This window comes from Microtus pennsylvanicus, chromosome 3 (genome assembly GCF_037038515.1).
Source record: "Microtus pennsylvanicus isolate mMicPen1 chromosome 3, mMicPen1.hap1, whole genome shotgun sequence".
Classification (NCBI taxonomy): domain Eukaryota; kingdom Metazoa; phylum Chordata; class Mammalia; order Rodentia; family Cricetidae; genus Microtus; species Microtus pennsylvanicus.
In genome coordinates, this window is record NC_134581.1 from 14,096,519 (window position 1) to 14,112,500 (window position 15,982).

At 39.7% G+C, this 15,982-nt stretch overlaps 1 protein-coding gene across 2 annotated transcripts in view; it reads right to left on the reverse strand.

Moving 5' to 3' along the window:
* Smarcc1 (SWI/SNF related BAF chromatin remodeling complex subunit C1) overlaps positions 1–15,982 on the reverse strand; it is a 109,215-nt gene that overhangs the window by 76,110 nt on the left and 17,123 nt on the right. The window contains exons 5-7 of one of the 2 annotated variants that reach the window (XM_075964571.1): positions 12,108–12,200; positions 7,776–7,845; positions 2,658–2,724 (exon numbers count right to left, since the gene is read on the reverse strand). In XM_075964571.1, the coding sequence (XP_075820686.1) occupies positions 2,658–2,724; positions 7,776–7,845; positions 12,108–12,200 (230 nt within the window). Of the gene's footprint in view, positions 1–2,657; positions 2,728–7,775; positions 7,846–12,107; positions 12,201–15,982 lie in introns of both variants that reach the window. The other variant, XM_075964570.1, reaches the window with a different exon arrangement.

The window sequence follows — 15,982 nt, forward strand, 5'->3', positions numbered from 1 at the left end:
GACTCCATGAAGCCATTCTCACATCCGCACGTGTGTCATGGAATGAGTGTTCCTACCCTCAAATACACATATACTTAACACAATAGTGCTTTAAAAAACAGAATCATCAGACACACTTTAGTTTCACCACCATCAATGAAATTAAACCAAGTTAAAATTGCCTGAATTAGTTAAAAAAGAATTGAAATCGAGGTCCTTTGCTTAAAGCTGCTCCCCTAAAGCAGCCTTCTAGTCAGTACTATCACCTGGTGTCTGTTTTTTCTCGTAATCATCACTAAGTCCTTCAGTCTCCACTGTCAGCTTGTAGTTTTTTCCAAACTAAACATCATAATACAAATATAACATTAACAATTTCTCTGATACTAGCATTCAGGGCTTTCAAACAAGAGTCTCCTTTTAGTTATTTCATTTAGGTTTTCAGTCATTCTGCAGTTCTTAGATATTACATCTGTCCCTTAAATGAATCTGAAACTCAAACCCAATAGACAGTTCTACATTCTATAGCTTATGAGTAGCAACTGTTCCAAACCAAGCACCCTCAGAGTTCATCCTGCAATGCTCCACTGGCATCAAAATGTTCACAGAAGACAAGTCCACTGTGCCAACTGCTGTGAGGGCAAAACACTCACTTTACACCAAGGCACACCTTATGATGAAACCATCAGCAACTACCAAGTATACCTTCAGAGTGTGTCCCGAGTCTCCACTAATATTCCTCCACTCTTCTTGCTAGTGTCCTACCCTTCCTATTGCTTTCCCAAGAATTGAGGGTTTTCACATATCAATAGGATAATCTTTTCAAAAAGTAAGCCCATTCTACAACTCAAAATTTTCCAGTGACTCTGAGCTGGTAAAGGTTTTTGTTTTGTTTGACAATTTGACACAAGCTAGAGTAATCTGAAATAAAAGAACCTCAATTGAGAAAATGCCTACATCAAATTACAGTGTGGGCAGAGTTGCAGTAAGTTTGCTTGACTAAGGATTAATGTAGGAGGCCCAGCCCACTGTGGACAGAGCATGCTGCCAGTAGCCAGCAATCCTTCAGTTTTTACCTCCAGGTTCCCACCTTAAATTGCCCTTCAACAATGGAGCCAAATAAACATTTTCCTCACCGAGTTACTTTTGGCTATGGCTTTTATCACACCAATAGAAAGCAAGCTAGTACAGACTCCAACCTACTAAGAGTGAAAGTCAAAATCACATCACGTAGGCTTGCGAAGGTATCAAATCCTGCACTGTAGGCTTTTACTCACTCCTGTCTAAGATTACAGGACAACGTGATATCGTCAACATATGCTACTAGGTCAGAATGCCCTTTATATATGATGCACCTCACAGCCTAGAATACCCATCGTTGTCAAAATGTTCCCCACAAATCCTTCCTTCTCACATTTCCTCTCTCAAAGATCCTCTGATCAGCAAGCTACAAACTGCTAAAGCACTTCCAAGAAAACGTTAAGTATAAAATTACCTACAAAATGAAAAGCTTGTTAAAGTTACTATAGTGTCCAATAAAATAATAAAACAAAGTGAAATGGTCTAACACGTGAAAGACCTTGAATTTGATTCCTAAAATAACAAAAACCATAAAATCAAAGGGACATTCAAATCAAGTATTTGTATGATAGCCATTATTTTGAGTAAAGTTCAACAGTAACCTAGAGCCAGTCACTTTTTAAATTGAGTATCTGTTGTTTGTATGCATAAAACAGACACGTACAGAAACACACACACCCTCATGAATTTGCTTAGAATAGTTAACCCTAAGATGGGGGGTACTCTTGGTTAATTAATATACTAATCAAAGATTAGCATAATGGGGGAATGTAAATTACATTCTTCCAAAGTTTTGATTATAAAGTATAAATATAAGTAGCTAAGAGAGGACAGCCTATAGTTACTAACAAAAATGAGTAAAAAAGAAACCTTGAGAAGGCAGGACCTGATCAGTCTCTACACCAGTGTAACTGTGTAACTGCTGAGCAGATATTTAGAAAGCTATTTCCTATCAGAATACTTGAGAGGACAACTTATGGGAGAAGATTTTTTTTGGCACATGGCTTTAAGAGTTCAGTCCATAATCATATGGATGGCATAGTAGGCATCAAAGCAGTTGGAGTATGTGGTAGAGGCTTGTTCACAAAAACACAGACAGGACAAAGAGAACCAGACTAGACAGAAAAAAAAGGAAAAACATGAATTACCCCAATTTTTTCCATTACATAATGTACACTTATACTAGAATACCACACTGCATTTCATACATGTTAAATGTTTCTATATTTAATTAATGAGGCTGGTTCAATGCTAAAGCATTTACCCATCAGTGTAAACCCCTGGCTTTGTCCCTCACCCACCGCCCAAAAAAGAAAATAAGAGAAAAAGAATAAAAGAAGCAGGGAAAGAGAAAACATTTTCATCCCAGCACTTGGGAGGCAAAAGCAGGCATATCTGTGAGTTAGAGGTCAGCCTGGTCTACCAGAGAAAGTTCTAGTACAGTCAAGGTTACATACAGAAACTCTGTCTCAAAAAAACAAAACAAGATGACAACAACAAAGAGATGGAAATGCTAATAAATTTCTTCTTTATGCCCTGTGGGCATATATTGTTTTATCAAGATACATATGAACAACTAAACAGTGTTAAACATTGATTACCTGTCTGGGTAAAAGCCCCAGTGTACTAACACCTGCTTGTCTTTTCTCATCACTGGTCTCAACCAATCTTCTGAAAGAAGAAAAAAAAATTAGTTCAACTGATGAAATGCCAAAATAAGAACTAGATTTATGTAGAATTTTAAGAAAAATATTTAACTTTATGCATGTGTGTGTGTCCCAAGTATCACGTATGTACACTACATGTGTGCAGGAGTGCAGATATCAGATGCAATCTGAGGTTATACATGTAGGTACCAGAACCTAAGTCTGGTTCTTTGCAAAAGCAGTAAGTGCTCTGAACTATTCAGCCATCTCTCCTACTGCAAGTTTTAAGTTTTCAAACAGATTAAAGGGACATTTTTGGAGCTGGGGAAATAGCTAGTCAATAAAGGATTCAACACCAAAGCTTGAGGACCAAGTTCAGACCCCAGCGCTCAGCAGTCAAGAGCACATGTTGACTTTGCAGATAACCCAGGCTTCCTGCCAGGACCTGTCAAGTGTCCGACAACCATCTATAACCCGAGTTCCAGGGACTCCAATAGGCACACACAAGGTGCACATACATGCATGCAGGCAAAACATTCACACACAAAAAGTAAAATAAATAATAAAGCTGAGTGTGGTGGTGTACATCTGTATCTCCAGCACTGGGTGAATGGAGACAGGCAGGTCACTGAAGTTCACTGGTCAGCTAGTCTTGTCTACTAAAGAGGAGCTACAAGCTCATTAAATGATTCAAAAAATAAGGACAAGGGGCTGAAGAAATGAGGAGCAACCAAGAACAGAATAATATTCAGTTCTTGCAGAGGATATTAAGAGTTCAGTTCCCAGCACTCACACTGGGAAGCTCACAACAAACTCGATGCAATTCCAGCTCTAGGGGACCTAATACCTTCTTCTGACCACTGAAGGCCCTATATTTACATGCACATATTCCCATATGGACACACACAACGAAAAATAGATCTTAAGGGCCAGGCAGTGATGGCACACACCTTTAATCCCAGCACTAGGGAGGCAGAGGCAGGCAGATCTCTGTGTTGGAGGCCAGCCTGTACTGTGGGATAACCCTCCTGTATGTTGTGAAAAGATTTTATCCCATTCATTAATAAAGAAGCTGCTTTGGCCTACAGCAAGGCTTTTAATGGCAGGGGGTAAAGCCAAACTGAAAATAGAGGGAAAGGGAAAAAGGGTGGAGTTGGGGAGATGGCAGTCAACCACTCAAAAGAGAGCATACCATCAGACCAGAAAAGTCATGGCCATGTGGCAATACTTAAATGAATAGACATGCGTTAATTTAATGTTAACCGCTAGTCACAAATAAGTATAGACTAAAGGCCAAATTGTTTGTGATTAATATTAAGCCTCTGTGTGATTTAGAAATGGCTACAGGATGGATGGGTAGGACAAAGAAACCTCCATTTACAAGCCTGATCTACAGAACAAATTCCAAGACAGCCAAGGTTACACAAAGAAGCCCCATCTTTAAACATATATATATTATATAATATATATAATGATATTTATATATCATTATATATATATGAACCTTTCTAAAAAAGTAGAAACTGGTCAAGAAAGACACTTGAAGCCTATCTCCGACTGTCATGGGCGTATATGTACAACAGCAACTTCCTCATGTGCTCCTTCTATAGGTCTAAAAGCAATGCACAGCCCTATCACAGACAACATGTGGGTGCTGGTTGTCGTCTTCTACCAGATGGAGCCCAGGGATTGCACTCAGTTCGACAGTCTTGTCAACAAATACCTTCAAACACTGAACTACTTCCAACAAACCTCTGGATTCTCTAAAAACAGTAAAAATTGCTGTAGGAATACTGAATCTATCTTCAAAGATTGTGCTGGTTTAAATTTGGCTTTTTTCAATTATTAGTCATATGCCTTTAAGGTTAAATCTTATACATAAAGAATGTAGATTTACGGGCTGGAGAGATGGCTCAGAGGTTAAGAGCATTGCCTGCTCTTCCAAAGGTCCTGAGTTCAATTCCCAGCAACCACATGGTGGCTCACAACCATCTGTAATGGGCTCTGGTGCCCTCTTCTGGCCTGCAGGGATACACACAGACAGAATATTGTATACATAATAAATATTAAAAAAAAAAAAAGAATGTAGATTTACGCCGGGCAGTGGTGGTGCATACCTTTAATCCCAGCACTTGGGAGGCAGAGGATCTTTGTGAGTTCAAGGCCAGCCTGGTCTACAAGAGCTAGTTCCAGGACAGATTCCAAAGCTACAGAGAAACCCTGTCTAAAAAAGAAAAAAATGTATATTTACATGTCTACACAGCTATTACTTTTGCCATTAGTAAATTTTTCACAGGCTTCACTGCCGAAAATTCTACTACCCAAATCAGCCCTGACAATGGCTACCTTTTGTTCCTATTGTTCTAAAGGGGCACACATTTGAAGACGGAGTCAGCACTCCTAAAGCTGATGAAGGCATTTGCAGCCAAGACTCAGAACATGAGCTTGATAGCTGAAGCTCACGTGGTGGGAAAAGAAAACCAACTTCCATACAACATCCTCTGATAGTGATATGCATACACCCACATATCATAACAAGAGAGAACTCCACAAGTTGTCCACTGATCTCCCTCCATGCACCCAAAAGCACATGTGTATATAATAAACATATACAAATTTTTTGTCCAGTGAGCCATCTGCCTCTGCTTCTCAAGTGCTGGGATTAAGGTATGTACCACTCACTATGTCCAGCTATATATTAATATTTTAACTGAAAAAAACAAAATATTCACGGAAAGGATAGAAATTGTACCTCATTAAGCGTGTAGAAAAGAACCACTAAATGGAATTACTTAAGAATGGAATGTTTTTCCACTATCCAAAACTTTATACAAACTGAGAAACATGGGCTTTTTTGTTGTTGTTGTTGTTGTTTAAACATGGGGTTTTTTGTTTCTGTTTTTTGTAATGTACCAAGCCAGGCATGGTGGCACATGCCTTTAATCCAATCCATCTTGAAGAAGGCAGAGGCAGGTGGAACTGTGTGAGTTCAAGGCCAGCTTGGTCTACAACACAAGTTCCAGGATAGTCAGTTTCTCTGTATAACTGTCTCAATCAATAAAACGATGGAAAGAGAAATGTACCAAAACCAGAGCTGGAGAAAACAAAAGGACCTAAAACAATTCTAAAGAAAATAAAAAACCTAAGCCAGCCATAGCCAGCCACAGCCAGCCATAGCCGAGTTCAAAGGCCACATACAGACACTGACTCCAAAAAGAAAACAAAAAGAACCACCAACAGGGGCTACTGGTTAAGAATACTGGTTGCTTTTCCAGAGGACCCAGGTTAGATTTCCCGAACCTACAAGATGGCTCACAACCCTGTGACTCTCGTCCCAGAGGCCCAAATGACTCCTGCAGACACTGCATGCCCATGGAATATAGACACACACATAGGCAAACCACGAAAAAAGCAGCCTGGTCTACAAGTTAGTTTCAGGACAGCTAGGGCTGTTACACAGAGAAACCCTGTCGCGAAAAAGCCAAAATAATAAACAAACAAACAAAATGAAAAATTAACCCTGGTGCAAGACTTTTATCTCAGTCCTCAGGAGGCAGAGGCAGGCAGTTCTCAGGCCAGCCTGATCTACATAGTGAATTCTAACACTGTCTAAACCTTGTCTAATATAAAAGTAATAAAATTACAAAAATAAATAAAACCAAAAAACCCTAAAATATTAAAGAACAGAAAAGACACCAATTGATGGAGGAAGGTCATTGGCTAATAAAGGAACTGCCTTGGCCCATTTTATTGGTTAGAACATAGGTAGGTGGAGTAAACAGAACAGAATGTTGGGAGGAAGAGGAAGTGAGCTCAGACTCCATAGCTCTCCTCTCGGGAGCAGTCGCCTCAGAGAGACGCCATGCTCCCTGCTCCCGGGAAGAGGCACGGCAATGAAGCAAGCTGCCAGGTCAGACATGCTGAATCTTTCCCGGTAAGACCGGTGCTACAGTTTATTAGAGATGGGTTGATTGGGATATCAGAATTAGCCAGTAAGGGCTAGAGCTAATGGGCCAAGCAGTGATTAAAAGAATACAGTGTCCGTGTAATTATTTCGGGGCATAAGCTAGCCGAACAGGCGGCCGGGGTGTTGGGAACGCAGCCCCGCCGCACATATTACTACACACCAATGAACTTAAAAATTAATTGTTTGGGGTGCTGAAGAGATGGTTCAGCAGTTAAGAGCACTGGCTACTCTTCCAAAGGGTCCTGAGTTCAAGTCCCAGCACCCACATGGTGGTTCACAACCATCTGGGATCTGATGCCCTCTTCTGATTTAAAGGTGTACATGTAGGAAAAAAAATCATACACAGAAAATAAATTATAACAGGCATGCTCAAACAGAACATGAGAGAAGTTTATGACAAGTTACTTGAAATATCCAATCAAATAAAGTTAAAGGACTAAAGTGAAGAACTCTAGGGATTTATGAATACTATTAAGCAAATCAATAATCCTACAAAGCAGCATTTGGGAGACTGAGGAAGAATTTCGATTCAAAGCCAACATGAATGTGTGCTACACCATCACTTTAATGTTAAGAGTGGGTATTCAAGTTGGATGGGTCAGGCAACCCATACTCTTGCCTCACAGACAAAAACTAATTCACACACCTTGTCCCTCTGGTCCTCTTGCCTCTATGAGCTCACCATAATAAATAAATCTTTAAACACTGCTACATTAGAACATGTCTAACTGGTTAGAGCACTGAGCAGCACAGGTAAAATCTTACTTTCTAAAAGAATCAAATGATATATTCAGACTAACACATGCATGGCAAGTGATACAATAAACAAAACAAAGAACTCTAGGGGTTTTTTTGTTTGGTTTAGTTTTTTTGAGACAGGGTTTCTCTGTAGCTTTGGTGCCTGCCCCGGAACTAGCTCTTGTAGACCAGGCTGGCTTCAAACTCCCAGAGATCCACCTGCCTCTGCCTCTGCCTCCTGAGTGCGGGGATTAAAGGCATGCACCACCACCGCCCGGCAGAACTCTAGGTTTTAATGGTGGCATATTTAGCCATTTTTTACAAGAAAGCTACTTATTTAAACATTACAATATATAAAGCTAACTTACCATCCTCTTGTGAGGAAGGACATGGATAAATATGGTGGGAAGCTTTTGACTTTTCTTCAGTAAATGTCCCCTGCAAAGTAAGCAAACAAGTGACAGAGAAATAAGGCATATGGCAAGCAAACTATTAGATGCTGGATGCAAATTTTCTAAGAAATATAAAAGCACTGAATTTTAAAACTAATTTTTAGTCACGAAAAGAAATAGTGGTTAACAACAGAAAATATTGTTTACACATATGTGTAAGGACTGCATATTCTCGTCCAAAATGCTCTGTGCCTCAAGTGTTTCAAGTTTTTCAGATTTGGGACTATTTGTATAGACTTGTATCAACTATCATTAATCCAAAACCAAGGAATTCTCTTTAAAAAAAACAAAAAATCTCAAACATTTTGAGGGTTTTTTTTTTTTATTTATTTATTTTGGTTTTTTGAGACAGGGTTTCTCTGTGGTTTTGGAGCCTATCCTGGAACTAGCTCTTGTAGACCAGGCTGGTCTCGAACTCCCAGAGATCCGCCTGCCTCTGCCTCCAGAGTGCTGGGATTAAAGGCATGTGCCACCACCGCGCGGCTTTTGAGGGGTTTATTAGCATTCAAAGTGTTGAGTATCTTACAAACATAAGCATACCTGAAGTTCTTCAAATTCTTTCAAAACCATCATAAAAGATGAGTGAGGAAATGCAACCACATAAGGATAACTGTAATATGTATTTACCTTGCAAAATTATAAAGTTTTAGCTAGACGTGTAAACTGAGAAGTTGGGAAACAGGAAGCTAGAGACCTGAAGGTCATCCTGCAACACTAAGTTTGAAGCTAGTCTAGCTACTTTGACACTGCCTTACTAAAACAATCAGGAACACAAACAAAAACCCCAGGGTTGAAGCGTATAGCCGAGTCTCAAACTCTTCATCTTCTTGCCTTAGCTGTCCAGCACAAATGACCTCTATTAACTGACATGAATTTTGGCAAGTAAACTGGGACTGCATCAATAACTTACAGGACACCAACTCAAGCACGGTGTACATTATACATGTTCCTGCCGTTTTACATCAATGTTGGAAATCTACTACAAAAATTAAGGCTATAGCTAGGCCAAAGACTACTAAATATATCTAGAACATGAACTCAAAGCCATTTAGACTAACAACTGCTTACATACAAACAAGAAAAGTCATGCATTCGGGTTTTAAGTAGCAACTCAAGGCGTCCTCTGAAATTCTCCTTTAACAATTATTTACTCATTATTTCAATCCAAGAAACATAATGCCACTTCATCTACAGAAAACTAGATGAGTAAAAAAATTTAGCACTAGCTTAAATAGTTATCTGCCTCATAAGATAAAAACCTCAGATAACTGTACTATTGATGTGGTGTTTTGAGTGGCCATCACACAGGTGGGAAAGGAGTACCAATGTCCATGAGTATGAGTCAATATACGATAGAACCTTGCCCTGTGCAACCTGTCCCTGAGCCTCAAACATCAGCTCTGCGGTTTACTATTATTTAGATGGCACAGTAAGGTATTCTGTGCATGTTGTCTGTGGGTCGTCTGTGGAGTAAGAAATTTTATTTTATGGGTATCGGTGTTTTGCCTGTATGTATAGCGTATACCACCTGGGTGCCTGCTGCCTAGGGAGGCCACAAGAGGGTGTTGGATACCCTAGGACTGAAGAAACAAGATTGTGAGATGCCACATGAGTGTTAGAAATCAAATGCGGGTCCTCTAAAAAACTACCAGTACTATTAACCTGAGCTTTTTTCCAGTCTCATGATTTTTTTGTTTATTTATGTGTATGAATGTTTTGTTTTGTTTTGGTTTTTGGTTTTTCGAGACAGGGTTTCTCTGTAGCTTTGGTGCCTGTCCCGGAACTAGCTCTTGTAGACCAGGCTGGCCTCAAACTCCCAGAGATCCACCTGCCTCTGCCTCTCGAGTGCTGGGATTAAAGGCGTGCGCCACCACTGCCCGGCTTATGTGTATGAATGTTTTGCCTGTATTTGTCTTTCAATGGTGTGTGCATGGTACCCACAGAAGTCAGAAGAGAACTTCAGTTGTGAGCTACTGTGCAGTTGCAGAAAATTGAATCTAGGTTCTTTTTTATTATTATTATTTTATTTTTTAGCTTTTTGAGACAAGGTTTCTCTGTAGCTTTGGTGCCTGTCCTGGAACTAGCTCTTATAGACCAGGCTGGCCTCGAACTCAGAGATCTGCCTGCCTCTGCCTCCCGAGTGCTGGGATTAAAGATTCTTTACAAGAACAAGTGCTCTTAACCACTGAGACATCTCTCCAGCATGAAAAGGCGTAATAAACAATGGCTCTCTCTCAAGACTTTTGTTGGAATTCAGACTGATCTACAGAGTGACGTCCCGGGCTATTATACAGATAAACCCTGTCTCAAAAAACAAAAACAAAAAAACCAAACAAATAAAAAAAAGGAAAGAAAAAATAGAATATTTTGGGGCTTGACAGATGGTTCAGAGGTTAAGGGTGCCCTCTACTTTTACCATGGACCTTGGTTCCCAGCTAGCAGTTCCATGAAATCTGATGCCCTCTGACCTCAACAGGTGCTCTCACATGCATACATTTAAATAAATAATAAGTAAGCCTGTCTCAATGGCATATGTCTTTTATTCCAGTACTCAAGAAGCAGAGGCAGGCAGATATCAGTGAGTTTAAGGCCAACCTCATCTATAAACCATCAAGAGCTACACAGTAAGAACCTGCCTCAAATAAATAAATAGATAATAAATAAGATAGATTCCATGTGAGTCATTAACTCATTTAAAATGTCCCAGTGAAGTTGTGATTAGTTTTCAATGACAATACTATTATTAGTGATTCCTGAGATGGATGCTCTGCAATTCTATGAAACCAGGTCTGGAGCTAGATAATACTCCAATACAAGAGACAAGAACATATGAAGCCCTCCCTGGTTTTGAACTCCAGCAGCACTAGAAGATTTTATGAAACCAGTTAGAAATGCTACTATTTCTCTCAATTGTGTTCTTCTTTGTTAATGAATAAACTAGTCACAATAAACATTGAAAATAAGTAAGCATTACCTCCAGTAAAATTTGTAAAAATAATTCCTAACTTCAGCTTAAAGGCAAGAACAAACAGGTTATTCTATTTCTGCCCTTAACAAGCACATGAAGCTAAGTTGCACTTGACTATAACATAATAAATAGACACCCAAAAGAGAAAGGCTTATATCTGTTGAAAGCAGTAACGCTTGTTCTACAAGGAAGGAACTAACCACCCCACCCAAAAACAAGCTGTACTATTTATACACTACACCGAGTTAGACTATTTGTATCTTTGGAAAGCATGTTACGTGTACGGGAAAGACAACAACATTTGTAATTATATAGAGGAAACTTTATGCATAAACTAAAACAAACTATTTGCTTTTATGGATTGTAAATATTTTACTAAAATATAAGACATATTTCAAATATTATTAATTTTTGCAGCTGAAAAAAGAAGGTATTTCATGAGGCTTCTTAACCAATTCTAGATCTCAGTAAAACACTATCACAGAAATGTTTTGCAGAAAATTATTTTGTACCTAGATATTCTCGGCTATCACAGGTTTCACTGTGGTAAAAAACTACCATTACAGGAAAAAGAAAAAAGGGAAAAAAAAAAACAGCCTAAAATGAAGTAAGATGATGAAAACACCAGCAGCAGTGGACAATCTTGCTATACTGCCTCAGCTAGTCTTGAAGCCCCACACTCAAGTAGCCTCCAATAAATATCCAGGGGCATGCACTCAATGCATTCAAGCATACTTGTGCCATCAAGCAATCCTGGAAACATGAATTTTCCTACTTGTTTTACAAAGAGGACATACATAAATATATTTGGCTGGGCGGGGGGGAGGCTAAAGTACATTTCACCTCCTGCAAGCAATAATCTTGCTACCAACTCTCTTTTGTGACCTTGCAGGTTCTGAGTTAGAGATTATACAGGCCACTGAAGTACGCAAGTAATCACCTAAGACGATCATAACTTATCCCACTGACTACTGAGCTCCTACAGGGGATGCAGAAACTCAGACAAGCCGGGCGGTGGTGGCGCACGCCTTTAATCCCAGCACTCGGGAGGCAGAGGCAGGCGGATCTCTGTGAGTTCGAGACCAGCCTGGTCTACAAGAGCTAGTTCCAGGACAGGCTCCAAAACCACAAAGAAACCCTGTCTTGAAAAACCAAAAAAAAAAAAAAAAAAAAAAAAAAAGAAACTCAGACAAAACTTTCCTTTAAAGGAGACACACACAAAGTGCAAATTTTGGCATTAAAAAGTTAACTATCTGCACTGAAGTGATCATGGTTATTACCTGGTGCCGTTTGATGATATCTTTCAATTTATTAGCCAACTTCAAATCAATGTCCGGAATGAGGTAGATGTTGGGTCTAGTCAGACAATTGTTCTGAGAAAACAAAAAGACAGACTGAAATTCAAACAGTTCTGAAATGTTATGTACACTGACTATTCATCATCCTTACATTTTATTTTTTTTTTAAATATATGTGAAAATTGCTTACCAATGGCACACATGAAGTCATCAGACGAAAATGTGGGGACTAGGGACTGAACTCAGGTCCCCAGTCTTGGCAGCAAGTGCTGCCCACTAAGCTATCTCACAGATCCCTGACAACACATTATCTTAATGGCTGAACTTGACTTTCAAATTTTCATTTCTTAAGATAGGAAGACATCTTTTTTTTGTTTTGTTTTTGGTTGAGACAGGGTTTATGTAGCCCTGGCTATCCTGAAACTCTTATCTGCCTGCCTCTGCCTCCCGTGTATTGTGATTAAAGGTGTGTCCACCATGCCCATCTTGGAAGACATTTTTTGATACACAATATGATAGTCTTATCTCAAAATAAAACCAAGATGGCTTAGGAGGCTACTTAAAATCATCCCCAAAACCCTTCTGCAGCTAAACAACTACTTCTGACAATCACTTGAAATGAACCAATTTCAAGGTCAGAAGCACTGGGCCTCCACTCCTAGCACTGGTCTACACAGTGAGATCCAGGACGCCAGAGCTATATGATGAGACCCTGTCTCAACCCCAACTACCACAATAAATACATACATATAAATAAAGGTCAGGGAGAAGATTCAGCGGGTAAAGCTCTGTGTACACATAAGGAATTGATTTTGAATGCCCAGTCCCCCACAGAAGCTAAGAGTAGTAGCACACATGTGGACCAAGCTGATGTCTCTGAAGCACAATAGACAAGCTGTCATCCTATTGAGCTTCCTGGACATGCACTAGTCAAAATGGCTGAGGACCAGGTTCAGTGACAGAGCCTATGTAGGGATAAGCCTAGCCCATTAGGGGGCGTGTTCGCCTCGGGCTAATGTTTACTTATAAATCTAGGGAGCCTGAGCCCCCTGCTCTCTGCTTCCCTGTTCTCCGCAGGAACTGGTGGTTCTGTAAGTCTATTTCCCCATTAAAGCTGTATGTATTATTAAAATCTGTCTAAATTCATTTACACCGATACACTTGGCGCCACACATGGGGCCGGGCGGTGGTGGCGCATGCCTTTAATCCCAGCACTTGGGAGGCAGAGGCAGGCGGATCTCTGTGAGTTCGAGACCAGCCTGGTCTACAAGAGCTAGTTCCAGGACAGGCTCCAAAACCACAGAGAAACCCTGTCTCAAAAAAAAAAAAAAAAAAAAAAAAAGGGGGGGGGGGGGGATTAACTGGTTTGATGGGATGATTGATATTTGTGATTTACTGTTTTTAGAAAATTGTATTGGTACTGTTTCTTGTATATTGATATACTGAATATTGAATGTGAGTGTTCCTACCTCTATTTTTGTATAAGAGTATGCTTATAACTTTGTCTATATTGTATTGATACATCTACCATATCACAATGTACATTTCTACCTCTGATACTATTTATATAATGACATTGTTTACAGTTGAAGATCATTGTCTTCATATACTGCACAGTTGTTTATTCTCTTAGTCTTCAAGTTAGATAGGTATTGAAAATTATATGTTTATCATATTTATTTTTAGGTTAATCAGGTCTTTTAGATACATAGAGATTATATTTAGTATAGATAGTATAATCTTCAGCCTCTTCGAAGAGCTGTAGAAAATGTCCTTTAATCTAACCTAGAATTCTGTGCCAACGAGACAAAATTACTCCTGACAACGCCACTCTACTGCCAAGAGAATGTTGAGCACCAAACTCAACACTGGGAGCTTGTCTTCTTGGCAGAACTGGCCTTTGGGTTAAAAAGGGCCTTTGGAGCCTGTCCTGGAACTAGCTCTTTTAGACCAGGCTGGTTCGAACTCACAAAGATCCGCCTGCCTCTGCCTCAACGACTGACAAAGATATAAAACAGGGGGTTGGAGAGGTGGCTCAGTGATTAAGAGCACTGCCTGCTCTTCCAAAGGTCCTGAGTTCAATTTCCAGCAACCACATGGTGGCTCACATCCATCTGTAATGAGATCTGGTGCCCTCTTCTGTCTGGCCTTCAGGCATACGTGCAGACAGAATACTGGGAATACTGTATACATAATAAATAAATCTTTAAAAAAAAAGATATAAAACAGGATTGTCTTATCTTGCCAAGACAGGGTAGGATAATTCTAAGACAGTTCCTTGCCTTCAGTTATGTTAGGCCTTAGCCAAAGTTGGTTGACTCAACATTGCAAACGAGACTTTGGGTAATTGTCCAGGTAGTCAGTTGTCTCTGTCAATTGTTGCACATTTTGGATATATCTCGTTTGTTAAGTAATATTTATTCCCTTCTCAGATCTTTGACGAAGTTGAAGATTATATAATTGTAGTTAACTCTCTACATTATTTAGACTCCTTGAGATAGAATGTTTAGCAAAACTGTTGTTCTCAATATTGTTTGTTATATTTATTATTTGTTATTATTGTTTATAGTTGTATTTGGTATAGTTCTGTCTTATTTCGACAAAAGAGGGAGATGTAGGGATAAGCCCAGCCCATTAGAAGGCATGTTCGCCTCAGGCTAATGTTTACTTATAAATCTAGGGAGCCTGAGCCCACCGCTCTCTCTGCTTCCCTGTTCTCCGCGGAACAGGTGGTTCTTTAAGTCTATTTCCCCATTAAAGCTGTATATATTATTACAGTCTGTCTAAATCCATTTACGCCGATAAGCCTATCTCAACAAGGGGAGGTAGAGAGATGTCTCAGATGTTATTCCAGAGAACTCAATCATACAAACAGGCAAACACTCAAATACATAAAACAAAAACAGAATTTTTTTATAAAATTAGGTGAGGGCTAGTGTAGTGAGATGGTTCAGCACATGAAACTGTGAGCTGTGCAAGCCTGTCAATTTGAGTTCCATCCCCAGCACCCACATACACGTGGAAAGAACTGACTCTCCAAGTTTTCTCTCACTCATAATTATACACATACACAAAAATCAACTTCTCAGTCAGGGAAGTGGAGGTGCGGGTGTTTAATCCCAGCACTTGGGAGGCAGAGGAAGTCAGATTTCTGTGAGTTCAAGGCCAGTCTGTTGTCTAGAGTTCTAGGACAGTAAAGACTACAAGGAAACACCCTCTCTCTCTTTTTTTAAATAATATATTTGATTTTGTTTATTGGCGTGAGGGTGTCAAATCCCCGAGAACTAGAGTTACATACAGTCATGAGCTGTCATATGGGTGATGGGAATTAAACTTGGGTCCTCTGGAAGAGCACTCGAACCACTGCTCTAGCCCAGAAAAACTCTCTCAAAAAAAGAAAAGGAAAAAGGGGGAGGCACACACAAAATAGCAGCAACAACAAAAATCCATGGGGTAAAAATATCTATAAGTGGTACAGTGCTCGTCTAGTCCATGGCCCTGGGTTCCATCCTCAGCACCATAAAACCAAAAAGTAAAAAGAGAAAATGGAAATAGAAAATAAAGCATCTTTGCATCGAAATTATAATCTAGCTGAGAGGAAAGTAGCCATTTATTATACAACCATGGAACATATCAAAAGAAAATGACTCCATAAAGCCAACATTGTGGTAAAGAGAAACAACAGCACAAGGCACTTTAACCTAGCACGCAGGAGGCAGAGGCAGCAGAGCTCTGTGCTCTATGATTCCAGGTCAACTAGGGCTCCATTATGAGAAAACTGGCTTGAATAATAAACAAAATAAATAGAAATAGCACATTATTTCACCAAAAATGTCAGACACTAGTTGAGTATGGTG